We start from the raw sequence: 18,184 nt of genomic DNA, 5'->3' as shown, positions 1-18,184 counted from the left end.
GAGTGAACCAGAGGACGGAAATAAACCCCCTTTTTAAGAGAGTTATTTATTTATTTATTTGAAAGGCAGAGACAGGGAGGGAGAGGTCTTCCATCCACCGGCAGGGAGTGGGAGACGCGGCGCCGGCAGGGGGCGCCCGGGGAAGGGGCTGATGCTGCTGCTCTCGGTCCAAAGTGAAGAGGACCTCAGGGTGGACCCCAGCCCAGCCGCTGGCCCCCCATACTGGAGACACTTCGAGGACGGGGCTGGTGGGCACGGCAGGGGGCAAGGACTGGGGCATCCCCGTGAAGCCCTGCTATGAAGTCGCTGCCCACGGCACAGGGGCCAACCACGGAGCCCGGGAAGCCCCACGGAAGAGACGTGGCCCAGACTCACGGGGCCACACCCGGCGCGTCGTGAGGCAGGCGAGCCCAGCTGTCGTCCCTCAGGTTGGGACAGGCAGGGGGCACAGGAACACCAGGGAAGCAGGGCTCCAACGCCATCCCAGGGTGAGCTCCCAGGGCGGTGCCCTGGGCCCGCGAGAGAGGGCGAGGATGGGCCCCGGGCTGGATCCATTGGTCAGTCAGCTGGGCCCCCGGGAGCCGAGGTGGGGCCTCTCTCACCCCACGGCCCCTCAGACAGCGACAGGAAGCCCTAGTGGGCAGAGCTGTGAGCACCACACCTGGCCGTCCACTGCCGGTGCAGAGACGAGTGGACCCAGCCTGCGCCCTTCACAGCTGGTCTAGGCCCTGAGGGCAGCACCGTCCCAGTGTCCCCTGGCCGCTGGGGGCTCCTCGCGCCAGCAAAGAGACAGGGAGAGAAGCGGCCGCAACCCCGGGATGCAGTGTCCGCAGGAATTCCATCCCGCTGTCTCCAGGGCGCCCCGGGACCTGCTGGGGGCATGGGGAGGTGACCAGGGCAGGGAGCGCTTGGCAGGGTGGGGTCCCCGTGGCTGTGAGCGCAGTGGGTGGGAGGTGGGGCTGGCACTTGCTCAGTCGCCCACATGGCCCGCGCCCTGAGCTGTGCCTTCTCGGGCTCGAGCCCTGAGCCGGGTCTTTCCTCGGAAAACGGCCGGTCTGTGGGATTCGGCCTGAGCGACAGACTGGGCGGAGCTGGGACCCGCGTGACCCTGGCCACGTGTCTCCCCCGGCCCCAGCCCCCCATCTGGAGAGGGAGCTGAGCGTTCCCCCACCCTGCAGAGCTCCTCAAGGCCAGGGCTGCGAGGGGCAGGACGTAGCTGAGGTTGGGCAGGTGCCCAGCGGAGGCACCTGGGGAGGCGCGTGGGTGAGTCAAGGCTGTAGCTCCAGGAGGCTCCTCCGGGGCTGCCCCCCACGCCCCTGCCCACCACGTGCTCCTGAGGACCCCAGAAGAGGAGGCTAAGAGCCTGGGCTGCCCCTGCTCGGGCTCCAGGGTGTGCCCCATCACCTGCGCACACCTGAGCCCCAGGACAGCTGGACCCCGATGAGAGCCTGAGCAAGCCCTGCACAGACACAGGTGAGGATTCAGGCCTGGCACATGCTGGGTGCAGGCCGGGGAGCCTCGGGGACACGGGCGGCCTGTGTGCACCTCCTTGCACGCTCACGGGACAGCCGGGCAGCTCCACACACGCGCCCCACCCCAGCCCGGGGAGCAGAAGCCTCAAATCACCATCAAACTGAGGCACCGGCGAAAGCCAGAGATGCTGGGGAATCACAAACCCCTGTGCCTGGCTGGGCAAGGGCATAGGGAGCTAAGCCGCCGACATCCCACGTGGGCACGGGTTCGAGTCCCGGCTGCTCCACTTCCAATCCAGCTCTCTGCTATGGTCTGGGAAAGCAGTGGAAGATGGCCCAAGTCCTTGGGCCTCTGCACCCACGTGGGCTCCTGGCTTCAGCCTGGCTCAGCTCCAGCCATCACAGACATCTGAGGAGTGAACCAGTGGATAAGAGACCTCTCTTTACATCCACTCCCCCAGCCCTGCTCAGCACACTCAGGCCTCGCGTCCACTCCCCCGGCCCTGCTCAGCCTGCCCTGGCCCCGCGTCCACTCCCCCAGCCCTGCTCAGCCCGCCCTGGACCTGCGTCCACTCCCCCAGCCCTGATCAGCCACCCTGGCCCCGTGTCTACTCCCCCAGCCCTGATCAGCCACCCTGGCCCCATGTCCACTCCCCTGGCCCTGATCAGTGTGCCCTGGAGGCAGCAGGCGGTGTTCAGGCCCTCAGCCCTGTCACCCACGGGGGAGACCTGCACGGACAGAGGGCCAGGCTCCTTGTCCAGGCCTGGCCCAGCCACGGCCTCTGTGGGCATCTGGGGGTGAACAGTGATGGAGGGGTCTCTCTCTAGCTCTCTCTCTTTTGAATAAAATGAGAAATGAAAAGTTTGGTGAGTTCTTGGGGAATAAAGTAAGGGTACCTTTATCATGTGGAAACGATTCTGAAATCTGAGAGGCCTTCACACACAGAACATGCGTGTTGCACAGAGCAACCCACAGAATTCTAAATGTGGGCGCCAAAGTCAGCTTCTCCTTAAATTCCAGTTTCCATGATTGCTTACATCCCCTCCGAAGAGCTCGCGTGTGTGCACAGGTGGAAACGGCAAGGAAAAAGAAATTGGAACACGCAAAGCACAAACACGGGACACATGGATGCTCAAACCAGACACGGGACACACGGGACACACGGGCACTCACACCTCAGACACAGGAAACACAGGACACATGGGCACTCACACCTCAGACACAGGACACACAGGACACCTGGGCACTCACACCTCAGACACAGGAAACACAGGACACATGGGCACTCACACCTCAGACACGGGACACACAGGACACATGGGCACTCACACCTCAGACACGGGACACACGGGACACACAGCACTCACACCTCAGACACGGGACACACGGCACTCACACCTCAGACACAGGATACACAGGACACATGGCACTCACACCTCAGACACGGGACACACAGGCGCTTACACCTCAGGCACGGGACACACGGGGCACACGGGCACTCACACCTCAGACACGGGACACACAGGGCACATGTGCACTCACACCTCAGACACGGGACACACAGGACACATGGGCACTCACACCTCAGACACGGGACACACGGGCGCTCACACCTCAGACACGGGACACACGGGCGCTCACACCTCAGACACAGGACACACAGGACACATGGGCACTCACACCTCAGACACGGGACACACGGGCGCTCACACCTCAGACACAGGATACACAGGACACCTGGGCACTCACACCTCAGACACAGGATACACAGGACACATGGGCACTCACACCTCAGACACGGGACACACGGGCACTCACACCTCAGACACAGGAAACACAGGACACATGGGCACTCACACCTCAGACACGGGACACACAGGACACATGGGCACTCACACCTCAGACACGGGACACACGGGACACACAGCACTCACACCTCAGACACGGGACACACGGCACTCACACCTCAGACACAGGATACACAGGACACATGGCACTCACACCTCAGACACGGGACACACAGGCGCTTACACCTCAGGCACGGGACACACGGGGCACACGGGCACTCACACCTCAGACAAGGGACACACAGGGCACATGGGCACTCACACCTCAGACACGGGACACACAGGACACATGGGCACTCACACCTCAGACACGGGACACACGGGCGCTCACACCTCAGACACGGGACACACGGGCGCTCACACCTCAGACACAGGACACACAGGACACACGGGCACTCACACCTCAGACACGGGACACACGGGACACATGGGCACTCACACCTCAGACACGGGACACACGGGACACATGGGCACTCACACCTCAGACACGGGACACACGGGGCACACAGGCACTCACACCTCAGACATGGGACACACGGGACACACGGGAGCTCGGGAGCTCACACCTCAGACACAGGACACACAGGGCACTCACACCTCAGACACGGGACACATGGGCACTCACACCTCAGACACGGGACACACGGGACACATGGGCATTCACACCTCAGACACGGGACACACAGGACACATTGGCACCACACCTCAGACACGGGACACACGGGCACTCACACCTCAGACACGGGACACACGGGCACTCACACCTCAGACACAGGACACACAGGACACACGGGCACTCACACCTCAGACACGGGACACACGGGACACATGGGCACTCACACCTCAGACACGGGACACACGGGACACATGGGCACTCACACCTCAGACACAGGAAACACGGGACACATGGGCGCTCACACCTCAGACACGGGACACACGGGACACACGGGCACTCACACCTCAGACACGGACACACGGGACACATGGGCACTCACACCTCAGACACGGGACACACAGGCGCTCACACCTCAGGCACGGGACACACGGGGCACACAGGCACTCACACCTCAGACACGGGACACACGGGACACATGGGCACTCACACCTCAGACACAGGATACACGGGACACGGGCACTCACACCTCAGACACGGGATACACGGGCACTCACACCTCAGACACGGGACACACAGGGCACATGGGCACTCACACCTCAGACACGGGACACACAGGACACACGGGCGCTCACACCTCAGACACGGACACACGGGACACACGGGCGCTCACACCTCAGACACGGGACACACAGGGCACATGGGCACTCACACCTCAGACACGGACACACGGGACACACGGGCACTCACACCTCAGACACGGGACACACAGGACACACAGGGCACTCACACCTCAGACACGGGACACATGGGCACTCACACCTCAGACACGGACACACGGGACACACGGGCACTCACACCTCAGACACGGACACACGGGACACATGGGCACTCACACCTCAGACACGGGACACACAGGCGCTCACACCTCAGGCACGGGACACACGGGGCACACAGGCACTCACACCTCAGACACGGGACACACAGGACACATGGGCACTCACACCTCAGACATGGGACACACGGGACACATGGGCACTCACACCTCAGACACAGGATACACGGGACACGGGCACTCACACCTCAGACACGGGACACACGGGCACTCACACCTCAGACACGGGAAACACAGGGCACATGGGCACTCACACCTCAGACACGGGACACACGGGACACATGTGCACTCACACCTCAGACACGGGACACACAGGACACACGGGCGCTCACACCTCAGACACGGACACACGGGACACACGGGCACTCACACCTCAGACACAGACACACGGGACACATGGGCACTCACACCTCAGACACGGGACACATGGGCGCTCACACCTCAGACACGGGACACACGGGGCACATGGGCACTCACACCTCAGACACAGGACACACGGGACACATGGGCACTCACACCTCAGACACGGGACACATGGGCGCTCACACCTCAGGCACGGGACACACGGGGCACATGGGCACTCACACCTCAGACACAGGACACACGGGACACACGGGCGCTCACACCTCAGACACGGACACACGGGACACACGGGCGCTCACACCTCAGACACGGGACACATGGGGCACACGGGCACTCACACCTCAGACACGGGACACACAGGACACATGGGCACTCACACCTCAGACACGGGATACACGGAACACGGGCACTCACACCTCAGACACGGGACACACGGGACACATGGGCACTCACACCTCAGACACAGGATACACGGAACACGGGCACTCACACCTCAGACACGGGACACACAGGACACACGGTGAAATTCCTGGGAGCTGGGATGCGAGGAGGGGCCCAGAGCAGCCCAGAGCGCGGAAGAGCTTGCGGCATCCTGGGAGTTTGGACGCAGAGCTGCAGAGGACGGTGCCGAGAACCTGAGGACGTGAGGAGGAGGTTCCACAGAACCACTGAGAAGGAAGCGGAGCTCCGAGCGCGTGGGGCAGGAGGACCCTGAGGGCAAGGCCCGCCGGCGTCTGCGCCGCGTGGCAGAGTCCCAGCCTGACTGCCAGAAGATGCGAACGCGCTCCACCCAGCACAGAGGCTCTCAGACAAGGAGACCGAGACTCCGCCCCCGGAAGACCTCCAGGCTCCGACTGGAAGAGGCTGGCGCTGGGCGGGTGGGCTCAGCCTCCACCTGCAGCGCTGGCATCCCACGTGGGCGCTGGTTCCAATCCCGGCTGCTCTACTTCTGATCCAGCTCCCTGCTGTGGCCTGGGAAAGCAGTAGAAGATGGCCCAAGTCCCTGGGCCCCTGCACACGCGTGGGAGACCTGGAAGAAGCTCCCGGCTCCTGGCTTCGGATCGGCGCAGCTCTGGCTGTTGTGGCCATCAGGGGAGTGAACCAGCGGATGGAAGACCTCTCTCTCTCTCTGTAACTCTGCCTCTCAAATAAATAAAGAAATATTTGTTTAAAACAAAGGGCATGGCAGCACACACAGTGAGGCAGGGTGCAGTGGGGGACCCAGACGCTTGAGCCGCCACCTGCCGACCCCAGGCGGTTCTGGGAGCTGGACTGGAAGCAGCGCTCGCCTCGCTAACGCCGGCGCGGCTGAACTCCCGCTGCGCCCCGTGGCCAGCCCCATACACGGTAGGAAAGTAGGCAATAGAACGCTCTCTGTCCACGACGACGTGGACACCGTGTAGGAAATCCCAGAGCTGCCAAAAGCTCCTGAGACCAATGCGCGAGCTCGGGGAATCCCGGGGTAACTCCGCGCACGGAAAACCTGCTCTGGCTGCCGGCAGCCGGTGCCGCCACCCCGCACGACGGCAGCTCCACTTCGAGAACAGAGCACTGGCGTCCGTGTGGCAAAGCGTGTGGCTTCCGTGTGCTGAAGGCGACAGGAGAAGTCGAAGAATATCCAAACCGGTGGGAAGAGGCACCGTGCTGGTGGGTGAGCTGCTTCTGTGTGGCTCAGACGCCAGCTGTCCCCAGGTGGACCTCGGCACCCACACCACCCCTCCCCTCATGGTTTACCAAATATTTACGACAAAGCTACAGGAACCAAGATAGCGTGGGGGCCGGCGCCGTGGCGGGGGTTGGGGGAAGCCGCTGCCTGTGACACCAGCATCCCACGTGGACACCGGCTCGCGTCCTGGCTGCTGCACTTCCAATTCAGCTCCTGCTGATGGCCTGGGAAGGAAGCGGAGAACGGCCCAGCACCACCGCCACTGCCGCCACCATCCACGCGGAAGCCCCAGGTGAAGCTCCTGGCTTCAGATCGGTGCAGCTCCAGCCATTGCAGCTAATTAGGGAATGAACCAGGGGATGGAAGACCTCTCTCTCTCTCTCTCTCTGTAACTCTGACTTTCAAATAAATAAGTCAATCTTAAAAAAAAAAAAAAAAAAAAGGCTTCCCAGCAAACTTCCAGAAGGAAGCACAGTCGCCATCCGCCAGCCGAGGGCAGCACGGCGGTGGCTTCGGAGCAGCACCCACCTCCGTGCTCCGAGGACCCACCGCCCCCACCGGCGACAGCCCCGGGACAGGTGTGTGTGCCTCTGGGGCCCAGCAGCCCTGAGCCAGCACCCGTGGGCTAGGCAAAGAGCTCCCGCCACGGCGCGGCCCACCAGCAGGAAGAAGCCGACACGTGGCACTTCGTGAAATACGAGAGGCGTCTTCGGGGAAAGGCGGCAGGAAAAGAGCGGCCGTAGGGGCCGGGGGGTCGGTCACACGTCAGAGGCTGACCCGATCCCAGTGTAGACAGAGACCTCTCCAAACTGGACGGCAAGATAGCAAAGAGCCCAGATTGCAAGATTCGGCAAAGGACTCAACTATGTAACCGAGAGACGCTCCCTTTGGACAGGGCCTGGGGGCAGGGAGCTGAGGCCGGCCTCCTGCTGCCCGACCTGCAGGGCCCCAGCCTGCGAGCCAGAGCTGCCTGGAGCGTGGCGGGGGAGGGGGCTGCCTCTGTGTTCACCCGGGACTGTGTCCACGTATGCCCCCCATGCCTCCAAAAAGCGTGTGGGACATGCATGTTTTGAAAAAAAACAATGCCTGGGTTCTCAAGTTTTTTTTTTTTATTTTGCACCCCAATAAGCATCCTTAATTGTGTTTTCCACCAGCTTTCTGAAGTCTGAATCTGTCTCCGGGTGTCGGTGTGTGTGTCTCCACGTGTCCCCGTCCGCATGTCTGTCTCGGCGTGCCTGCGCGCACGTGTGCCTGCACGTGTATGGGAGTCGGGGCCACCCCCGGGCTGGGGCGGGCAGCAGGCGGCTGAGCTGGGTGGGGGCCGGGGAGAAGTGGGGCAGGGGCAGAAGCTGGAATCCACCCCCAGCGGAAGCGGGTGCGGCCCAGAACAGGTTGGACCTGAACCAGCACTGCCCTGGGCCGGTGGGGAGGAGCCAGGGGCTTCGGGGGTGGGGCCAGGCGCTGCTGAGCTGCCTACCCTCACGCCCAGCTCCCCCGACCCCAGCTACAGCCCTGCCCTGGCCCTGCGCTCCCCACCCTCTCTGGGGCACAGCACATCCAGTGTCACCCCAGGAAGCCCCCAGCCCCACATCAGGACCCCTCCTGGCTCCCACGGAGGCTTGGGGAGCCCCAGGGATCCCAGAGGACGGGGTCCAGGCCTGGGGGCCGAGGCGGGAGGAGGGAAGCATTTGTGACAGTCAGGGACGGGTCCTCACCTCCCGCTGCGTCCCTGCCTAGGCCCAGGTGAGCACACACAGGGGCTCCAAGCACGGCCGGCCAAGCGTCCCACCTGTGTGAACTCAGGCTTCTTCCTCTTGTTTAAAAATGGACCATGGCTAACTGTAACCACCGTCTGCCCAGCCCAGGAGATGGAGAAGGGAGGTGAGCAGATGGGACTGTCCTGAGCCCCGGACTCCACTCTGTGCCGGGGCCCTCAAGCTGCCCCCCAGCACCTGCACCTGCTGACCGCAGCCCCTGTGCCCAGCTTCACAGCTGTGGCTGAGGCCGATGTCTCTCACTCAGCGCAGGGCCTTGGCGCACACATGGGTGATGGTGGGGCAGTGGGCCCTGGCCTGTCTCCCCCTGCGCAGATACAAGGCAGAGCAGGGAGCTCGAGTCCACCCAGACTCAGCTACAAGCACAAGCGGCCCCCCGAGCACTGTTGGCAACCCCAGGCCCATCCCCGGAGCAGGAGAGGAAAAGGCTAGGGCCGCCTACTGACCGCCAAGAGCAGTGGGCGTGGCCTCCAGCGCCCCGGATGCGAAGGGCTTGCACTGTGTGTTGAGGACAAACCTGGCCAGGACAGAGTGGAGGGCCCGGGAAAGGGGGCCCGCATGGGGTCGGGTCTCCGGGGGTGCCTTGGGCAGGCGGTGCCAGGGTGCACCTGCTCTCTTGCTCTTCCGGTATTTTGAGTCCAAGTAAAAGACTACGGAGCTGTCATTGGGTGCTCCCAAGACCCACAAACCCTCCCAGGGGACCTGGAAGCCAGGGACACCGGGCTGGGCACAGGTGGTCTCCAGGCCCAGGCAGCTACCCGACCGAGCGCACCCTATGCACATGGCCGCTTGGTGCACAGGCCCGGAGCCCAGGGTTCCCACGGTTTGGTCCTTAAGTTCAACCCCCAGCGCCAGGCTGCACAACCCCCTCCCCGTCTTCAGGAAAGCAGCCCAGGGCCTGGCACCACCAGCAGGGACAGTCAGGGCGATGAGGGCGGCCACGAGGGTCAGATGGGGGGAGGGGGCTCTCCATCCCTCAGACGGGGGCCCAGATGCGCCCCACGGACGGGGTGCTCAGCCCAGCAGTGTGGGAGCCGTCTCTGCAGACGACGGGCCCTCATGCCCTCCAGGGCGGCAAGGCTGTCATCTGCAGGGACATCCGTGCCCTCTGGGAGCAGGAGCTGTGCAGGGGCCACAGAGGAGGCTCACGGGCACCAACCGCAGCCCGCACGCCCACACCGCCCTGCCCCCGCCACGCCCCGGGGACCCACCCGACCCCAACACCTCCCGCCTCCACCCTCAGTCTCCTCATCCAAGAAGTGGGTCCCAAGCTTCCAGCTCTGTGCACCCTGCAGGGGCAGGGACAGCTGGCAAGGCTGGGCTTGGGGTGGGGAAGGGCAGACGTGGCACAGCCCAGAGCCCCCAAAAGCTGGCCGGCTTGAGGGCCGTGGTGGGAGGGAGAGGACACCCCCTGTTCCAGGCCGCACCTGCCAGCTCAGAGAAGGCATTCAAATGAGAAGCAAATGTCGAGCCCCCCCCCCAGCCCAGCCCCTCCCTGTCCTCCCGACCCCGCCCCAGCCCCCGGCCCTACCTGGATTTCCTTGGAGATTTGCATGCTGCTCAGGGCGGCCTGGGCAGAGCCCCAGGGCTCCCAGGTGAGGATGATGTCAGGGTGGCAGGGTCTGGACCATGTGGGCCCAGGAAACCAAGCCACTCCCTGGGCGCCACACAGACACGGGTGGGACAGGCGAGAAGTGGCTCCTCCCTCTGGCCTATGACCTCAGCCCCCAGGACCCCTGCCGCCCCTCCTCCACCTATCAGAGCTGTCCCGGGGGTCCTGGTCCACGATGTCACAGGTAGGTGGTGATCCCAGCGAGTCCAGCCATGCAGCCCCACTGTGTCCCCCGGCCTGTGCCCCCCTCTGCCACCGGGCAGCTGGGACATGGTGGGCAGACACCAGGAAGCCTCTGTGGCCCCTGGGAGTCCTGGTCTTGTCCGAGGCCACATGGGCACCCACAGGTGACCTGCACAGGCTGCCCCCCTGCAGCAGGGCCCACGGGGGGACAGGGACGGGGCCCTGGGGCTGGAGCCTGTAGGAGGCCCCTCTGTCCCTGTCCGTCACCGGCTGAATCACGGCCCTGAACCCCAGCACTTCAGGATGTGACTGCCTGGGGCCTGGCCCTTTAAGGGGGTGACGCAGTTCAGTGAGGGTCTCGGGGGGCCTGATGCAGGCCGTGTCCTCACAAGGAGAGGAGCCGAGGACACAGGCCACACAGAGCCCCACCACGGGAGGACACGGGGCGAAGACGCCAGCAGAAAGCCCAGGAAAGCAGTGGGGCAGTGGGCGCGGCGCGGCCCCCAAGCACCCGCACCTGGGACTCAGCCTCCCGCGGGTGACCGTGCGCTGCTGAGGCCGCCCCAGCTCAGGGGCCGCGGCAGGGGAGCCCCCGCTGACTGCACAGGGGCCGCCCCTCCAGTCAGAACGCCTGGCTTTGTCACACGTCCTCTTTGGGCGCCAGTCAACTCCAGTGTTTGTCCTTTCTGGTCCATCACCTCCTACAGAGAGAGGGGTCCCGAGTTGCCTGCAGGCCGAGCCCCCCATGGTCCTCCGTGTCTGGTCCTCTGGAGGTCTGGGCCCCGGGGGTGCAGCTCAGCCCCTGCGAAGCCAGGCAGGCGCCTGCTCCTCCCACCACGGCCGAGCGTCCTCGGGGGCTGCTGTGGGGAGGGGGCAGGTGCTCTGGGCGGGGTCTGCCCCTCCGAGGGGGGCACCTGGGCAGCTGGTGGCTCAGGGCTCTGGTGACAATGGCCCATTGCAGTGTTCGAGGGGGCCAGGGTCCCAGCCTCAGCGGGGGGCACCGCGGGAGGCAAGGCTGGCGGGGGGAGGTGCGGGAGTCTGTGCCATTCAGGGCCCCTGGATGACTGATGGCCCCATTAATCATGGCCAGAGGCTGGGGGCAGCCCGGGAGGGCTCAAGACCGTGGTCTGGGTCAGGCCTGCACCTGCTCCCAGGGACCCTCTCCCTCCTGTCTGCCAGCCCCCACCAAGGGGAGGCCTGGGCATGGGCAGAGTGCGAGGGGCCCTGGTCTGGCCCCTGCCCCCCAGTCCAGCTCTCAGGAAGCCCCTCTGAGCCCTGCCCATTGCCTCAGAGGCCAGAGCCCCCTGGGCTGACTTGCTGACGAGGCCCTGCCCGTCTCAGCAGGGAGAGAGCAGTGTCCACGCACCTCCCTTGAGAGGGGCTTGGATTGAAGCTGGCTGGGGTCACTGGCCGTCTGGGCCAGCAGGTGGGGCCAGTGCCCGCAGGGAGGGCCACTCCCCAGTGGGCAGCCCCCACCCACGCCCACGCCTGTGGCCCCTTCACAGCCTCTGTGGGCTCCTGGTGGACGTGGGCAGGCCAGCATCCCACAGGAGTCAAGAGCACAGTGAGCTCTGTCTTCGGGGGGTGGGCTGCCGGCCCCACCTGGCCCACGTGGCATTTTCAGAGGCAAAGGGCTACGGGTGTGGCCCTGCCCGTCTGTCCAGGGTCCCCCAGGGTCCCCCAGAGGAGCCATCCTCCCCTTGGGCACAGAGTCCACGGAGCCAGGCTTGCCCCCCACCCCCGCCTGGAGCTGCCTCTCCCCTCCACAGCCTCTCAGGCCAATTCCTCCCAGATGCAGCTGTGCTGCTGAGACCCCAGTAAGGGACCCCCGCCCCCACCCCAACAGGGGCCCCCAGAGGCTGCCCCAGGACAGGAAGAGCCACTGGCAGCGCACACGGCCTGGGCTGGCTCGGGGGAGGGCAGCGGCCACAGCCTGGGGAGGCTGCAAAGCCTGCACGGGGGCCCGGACCCCGAGACGCCCCCCACTGCCCAGACCAGGGTGCAGACACAGCCTGTGGGTTACGACCCCAGACTCCCCGAGCGCAGGGTCTCTGTGTGGCACAGACCCCCCCCCCCACCCCAGGTTCCCAATGCAGCAAAGGAGGAGCAGGCAGGGGACCTGGGCAGGCCTGGATGCCCCACCCTCGGCACTGCCTCTGGGCCTCCATGGGGGAAGGGGGGCGTCGCACCAAGGAAGCCCCCTCACCGCGAGGAGGACCCAGGCCCACACGACACCGAGCACAGGTCCTTGGGTGGCCACTGTGATGGGTGTGTGAGACCCTCTGGATCCCCGATGGCCACGTGCCGCTGGATGGAGCTCTGGTCTTTGCTGTGGGCCCCTGCACCCCCAGGGGAGCGTCACCGGCAAAGGCGCCCCTGGTCACCTGCCTTCCACCAAGGCTATAAGCACCGTCCCTTCCCCGCCCACCCCACTCTCCAGCCCTGGTCCCAGTCACCTTTCACCTGGAATCAGCTGCTACAATCCGGGCAGCCCCAGGCAGAGCCCAGATGGCTGGGCCCCTGGGCCGGGCGGGGCCGTGTCCACGTGGCCTCCCCGGGGAGCCGCTGGGCCACCCTTCCCGGAAGGCCCAGGAGTATCCCCAGGGCTTAGGAATGAAGCAGTTCCCATCATGCTCCCTATGACTTCAGCATTGGTGCCGGAGCCTGGGGCCACCCTACCTCAAGGGTAGGCAGGTGAGAGGCCAGGGGGGACCCCTGCTGTCCCCTTTGGATAAAAAGCCAGGTGGTCACCAGTCGGCAGCTGGAGCCCATCCTGGACCTGGGCCCCTCCCCGCCTCGGCCACACCATCCTAGCACCCAGACAGCCAAGGGCCCCGTCTCCCCCCCCCCCCAGCCCTGAGTGCTTGCCGGACCCCTGCAGCCAACTCCCCAGGTGGCCTGGGGGACCCTCCTTAGAGACGCTAGGGACATTGGGGACGACGTTGCCACTGGCCAGGTGTCAGCCATAAGAACAGGTTCATCTGGGGGTGGTGTGGACTCTGAGGTCAGTGCAGAGGTGGGCCCGGAAGTCCGGGGTTCGCTGCGGGTGGGGGTGGGCACAGGCACCAGCTCTCCTGGGGTTCAGTGGGCCCAAGTCCCCAGAGGGGACTCCGAGTGCCCAGGGGACGTGCGTGTGGCACAGACCTCCGGGCGGATTCCGGAAGCTCCTCTAACTCCCCCAATAAACTTATCTTTCCCACAGCCTTGCCGCGGTGCTATGTGCGTGTGGAATTGCCAGTAACCAAACTTGCGAGAACCGGGCCGACCAGGACAGTGACGGGGCTGCGTCTGCCGGGCCGCAGGTCCCAGGCACAGGAGGGCCACGCCTTCCTCCCCTCCTGCATCCTGGGGGCCTTGACCCCAGGCAGGGACTCCTGAGACAAGCTGAGGCGCCCTTCCTGTCCCCTGCGGTCTACAACCCCAGCTGTGACCTTGACCCCTGAGGACCCCAGGCCAGGCTGGGGAAAAGGGGCCCTGGGACCACCTCTGCTTCTCCAGGGTCGGGGGACCTCCCACCCCGCTCCCCAAGACCCTGCCCCCCATTACCATAGCAACGGGGGGCCACCTGCTGCCACTCCCACCCACCATGGCTTTGCCCCAACCACTCTGGAAGGAGGCAGTGCCGGCTGCACCCTAAAGCAACTCGGGGACCCCCTCGGCCCCTCACACACCCTGACAATAAAAGGGAGCTGTGGGGACTTGAAAGCCGCCGCCACCCGGGGTCAAAGGTGGAGCCTGCGACAGCCGGGCCCCCGCGCTCTGAGGAGGCTCTTCCTTGTTCCTCTCCAGGGCGGCTCCGGCCGGTCCCGCGGAGCCCTACACACAGACCACAGGACAGGGCCCACACAGGTCCTCCCACAGCCAGGAAGCTGGGCCCAGCCCAGGGTCCCCCAGCTGGCGGCACACAGGCGACCCACAGCGGAGCCCACTCCTGCAGCCCAGGTCCACGGGGAGGGCAGACCGCCGGCACCTGTCCAGCCCCGGGGCTGGTCAGCGGCCTCGACCTGCATTTTCCAAAAGTGCCCTGCCCGGACCACCCAGCAGCGTGCTGCCACCTGCGGAAGAACCCCTGACCTGACCCGGGGCCTGGCTGGACCCCGCCCACGGCCAGTCTCACACCTCTGGGCCCCCACGACAGAGGCGGCCGCGGTGTCCAGGGAAGAGACCCTCAGAGGGGTGGGTACAGGACCGCAGGAAGGGGCCACCGCTGGGGACATGGCACAGGCCAGGCCGGGTCGCGGAGGGGAGGCAGCTGGCCAGGGCCCCTGCCCCCGGGGCTGCTCCTATCCGCATCTGCGCGAGGCTGGAGAGCTCCAGGTGACTGACGGCCGGGAGGAGGGCACGCGGATCGCGTTTATTGTGCTAAGGACGTTTTGTACAAAAATAGGTCTCTTTGTAGCCAGCAGCGTCCGCCGGCTTCAAGTCACTGCGTTCAGAAAAGATTCTGTCTCTTTAAACCCGGCTCCCGACAGGAAGGGTCCGAGCGCGCCGGGGCCGGAGCAGTCGGGAGCGGGCTCAGGGCGGCTGGAGGCGCGCGTCGGCGACGTCCCCGCTGGCTGCGGTCGGCTCTCCGGCGACGGGCTGCGGGCAAGAAGGCGCGTTACCGCGGGCCGGCCCAGCTCCCACCTCCCTCGGCCAAGGCGGCGGCGTCGTTGCGGGCGCGCAGCGAGGCGCGGGGCCCCAGGCTCCGCGCCGGCCCCGAGCGCGATCTGCAAGGTGAAGCGCCTCCAGCCGCCTCCAGCACCCTCGCCGGCCCGGGGACCCGCGGCCGCTCCCCTCCCCGCACCCCCGCTCCCCGCCCCCGCCGGCGGCCCGGCCCGGGGAGGAAGTTTTGCAACCGCGGACAAACAAGCGCCGGTCTTGCACGGGCTTGAAGGGTGGCAGCGGGAACGGAGGGCGAGCGAGGGCGAAGCCGCCGCCCCGCCCCGCCCCGGCCCGCCCGCGCACCCCGCCGTTACCTCGGGGGTGCCAGGGCGCTCAGCAGCCCCCCAGCCAGCTGGAGAAGTCGAGCAGCTCGCGATCCGCGGGGCTCAGCGCGCGCTCGCAGCCGCTGTCGTCCGACGAGCACGCGGAGCGCGGGGACGACGAAGCGCAGGAGGGCGGCGCGGGCGGCCCCCGGGGCGCCGGGGCGCGCGCGGTCCGCAGGGCGTCGTGCTCGGCCAGCAGGCGCTGCAGCGCGCGGATGTACTCCACGGCCGAGCGCAGCGTCTCCACCTTGCTCAGCTTCTTGCTGGCGCCGCCGAGCGGCACGTGCTGCCGCAGCGCCTGGAAGCCCAGGTTCACCAGCTTCACGCGGTTGCGTTCGCGCTCGTTGCGCCGCGCCACGGCCGCCACGCCGCCGCCCGGGGCCTCCACAGCTCCAGGCCGCCGCCGCTGCCGGCTGCAGCGCAGCAGCTCCGGGGACGCGGGCCTCCGCCGCGCGGCGCCGGGGCCCAGGACGCCCGGCGACGGGGCCGCCGCGAGCCGGGGCAGGGCACTGCTGTCCATCCCGCCCGCACCCACGCGTCCGGCCCCTGCTGTCAGCCCCCGGCGCGTCGCGGGGAAAAGGCGGGCGGAGGAGCGGGGCGGGGGACGGGAGTTCCCCGAGGGGGTCTCCGGCCCCGCGCCGCCCAGCGACTCCTTGGGACGCGCGGCGCACGTCTTCTGGGGGCGGGGGTCGGTCGTGCGCGTCGGGGAGCGTGGGGCGCTCGTGTCCCGCACCGGATCGCCCCCTGCGCGGCGTAGACGGCTCGTTTTTAAATGTATAGACTACGCCGCCGCCTCCTTCCTCACGCCCTCCTCCCTCCTCCTCGCCCGCCCCCTCGGGCACACGCCCCGCCAACCGCGCGCGCGCCCCGCCTGATCCCCAGGCACAGCCCGGGAGTGTCGGCAGGTGCCCCGCGGAGCTCCCCCGCCACAACACACCAGGCGCAATGCGCGACTCGGCACTCCCACCCCGCCGCGCGCGCGCGCGCGCGCGCGGCCCGCAAGGCCTCCAAACCCGCGGCGCGCGCCACAGGGGGAGGGAGTGGCCGCGGCCGCCGTCCTGGAGGCGCGCGAGACCCCCGGGGGCAGCACGCGCCGCGCCGCCCGCACCTGTGCCCCGCCCTCCCGGGGCGGAGGAGGCGGGGGCCGGGGTCCCAGCCAATCCTAGGGCGCACGTTTGGCCAATCGCGCCGGGCGCGGCCCCAAGCCCCACCCCGCGGAGGAAGCGCGTACGCCCGGCGCGTGGCTCCCGGTAGCGGCGCTGACACAGCTGCGCGGCCGTCCGGCCCCGCCCTGCTCTTCCTCCCCGCCCCCAGCGACGGGGGGTGTCCGCGGTGCTCCACGCCCACCGCACACCTGTGCTGCGGCCGGGCTGCCACCTGTGCGCTCGCCCGCGGAACCTGGGGGCTACGCCGCCCAGCGCCCTGGGCGCGGAGTTGAGGGTGGGCTGAAGGTCGGGTTCCCTGGCTTCTGTGCGCCTCCGGCCCTGGGCTCTGGGTGGAGCCTTCAGCCGGGTCCCACCTCCTGCCGTGCAGCGGCCAAGCCCACCCCCACCCACTGCCGCGTCTCCCCTCTTCCTGCGCCCCACCTGCTCCCCACGGCTCAACGGCCCTCATGCGTCGTCCGGCGGCCCGGACTGTTTTCCCTAGGTGATGGCCCCGTGTTCCGGGCCTCCCGCTCGCGCCTTCCCTGGGGACATCGAAGTTGGGCCAGCGGGGAGAGGTCGCTGGGGCAGCAGCTTTGAGCCAGCGTGGCAGGTGATGTCCCTCTGCGGGGTCACCAGCCAGGGGCTGTGTCCAGAGGGGCCACAGTCGGGCTGGGTTTTTCCTGAAGGCGACCAGGTGCTTCTGGGAACGGGGTGGTCAGTCGGGTGGACCCAGCTGCCTGGAGCCACCTTCCCATTTCTGCCTGGGTGGGGTGGGGGAGGGGATCAGGGCCCAGGGCCCCTCCTCCGGGGAGCCTGCACAGCACCTGGGGAGTGTGCTGCCAGCCTCGGGGTGCTCCCTGCACTGGGGCCCTGCAGGGCCCTCCTGGGTTGGGCTGCTCACCCTGCTGCTTTGGGAAATGACCCAGAGGACAGCACCTGCCCAGGGGGGCTGGTGGGTGGGTCCCCATGGCTGCCAAAGGTCCTGGGGTGTGTGCACATCCCTTTTCCGCTCTGTGAGTGATCCAAGCAGTTGGACCCAGGCTCCCGCACCAGGCTCTCCCCATGCAGCTGCCCTGAAGGCCCCATGCCCACACCAGGCAGAAATGGAGAAGCCTGCCCCCTCCCACCCCCGCGTCCAGGCTCGGACAGGCCCCAGGGCCTGGGAAACCTCGCCCGGGCGGCTGTGTGCGCCCCCTCTGGCATTTAGGAGGCTGTTCCTTTCTCAGGACCCCTGGTGGTGGTGGGTGGCGCCTCTGCCGTCTGGGCTGGGTGCGGGCTCCACCCTGACACCTGGACCCCAAAGCCTCCTGCCTGGAGGGCCGTCACGGAGCTGGAGGGAGGACCTGCAGGAGAGGCTGATTCGGCGCCAACATTTTTGGGTGTCGTCCCACGGTTCTCCCAGACAGGCGTTCTCCACAGGGGTGTCCAGAGCCCTCACGGATGGACTGGGGGCTCCAAAATCTTTTGCCCCAAAATAAATGTCTCTTCGTTCCATTTCCCACTAACTTTTTCAAGTGTGCTTCAGAAAGAGAAGCATGGGGAAAACGAGGCCAGCGGATGAGCGGGAGGGGGCGGGGGCAGAACTGGCAGCTCCCGCCGCTGGGTTTCCTGGGACGGCAGATGAGCGGGAGTGGGAGGGCAGAAC

The 18,184-nt window shown here is 66.6% G+C and overlaps 1 protein-coding gene across 1 annotated transcript; it reads right to left on the bottom strand.

The window, feature by feature from the left end:
- Positions 1–14,761: 14,761 nt before the first annotated feature.
- Positions 14,762–16,054, bottom strand: ASCL2 (achaete-scute family bHLH transcription factor 2). Its single transcript, XM_070063645.1, has 2 exons — positions 15,386–16,054; positions 14,762–15,008 (listed from the first exon to the last, which is right to left on the bottom strand). The coding sequence occupies exon 1, from the start codon at positions 15,912–15,914 to the stop codon at positions 15,405–15,407; it is 510 nt and encodes a 169-aa protein (XP_069919746.1). The 5' UTR covers positions 15,915–16,054; the 3' UTR covers positions 14,762–15,008; positions 15,386–15,404.
- Between the last annotated feature and the right edge of the window lie 2,130 nt (positions 16,055–18,184).

Source organism: Oryctolagus cuniculus, chromosome 1 (genome assembly GCF_964237555.1).
Source record: "Oryctolagus cuniculus chromosome 1, mOryCun1.1, whole genome shotgun sequence".
Lineage (NCBI taxonomy): Eukaryota > Metazoa > Chordata > Mammalia > Lagomorpha > Leporidae > Oryctolagus > Oryctolagus cuniculus.
Note: the sequence above shows the minus strand (reverse complement) of the source record. Positions and strands in the feature narration are given on the sequence as shown.

Bases quoted from the DNA above. Each gene is read 5' to 3' on its own strand.
- ASCL2 (XM_070063645.1), bottom strand. From the start codon at position 15,914: ATGGACAGCAGTGCCCTGCCCCGGCTCGCGGCGGCCCCGTCGCCGGGC.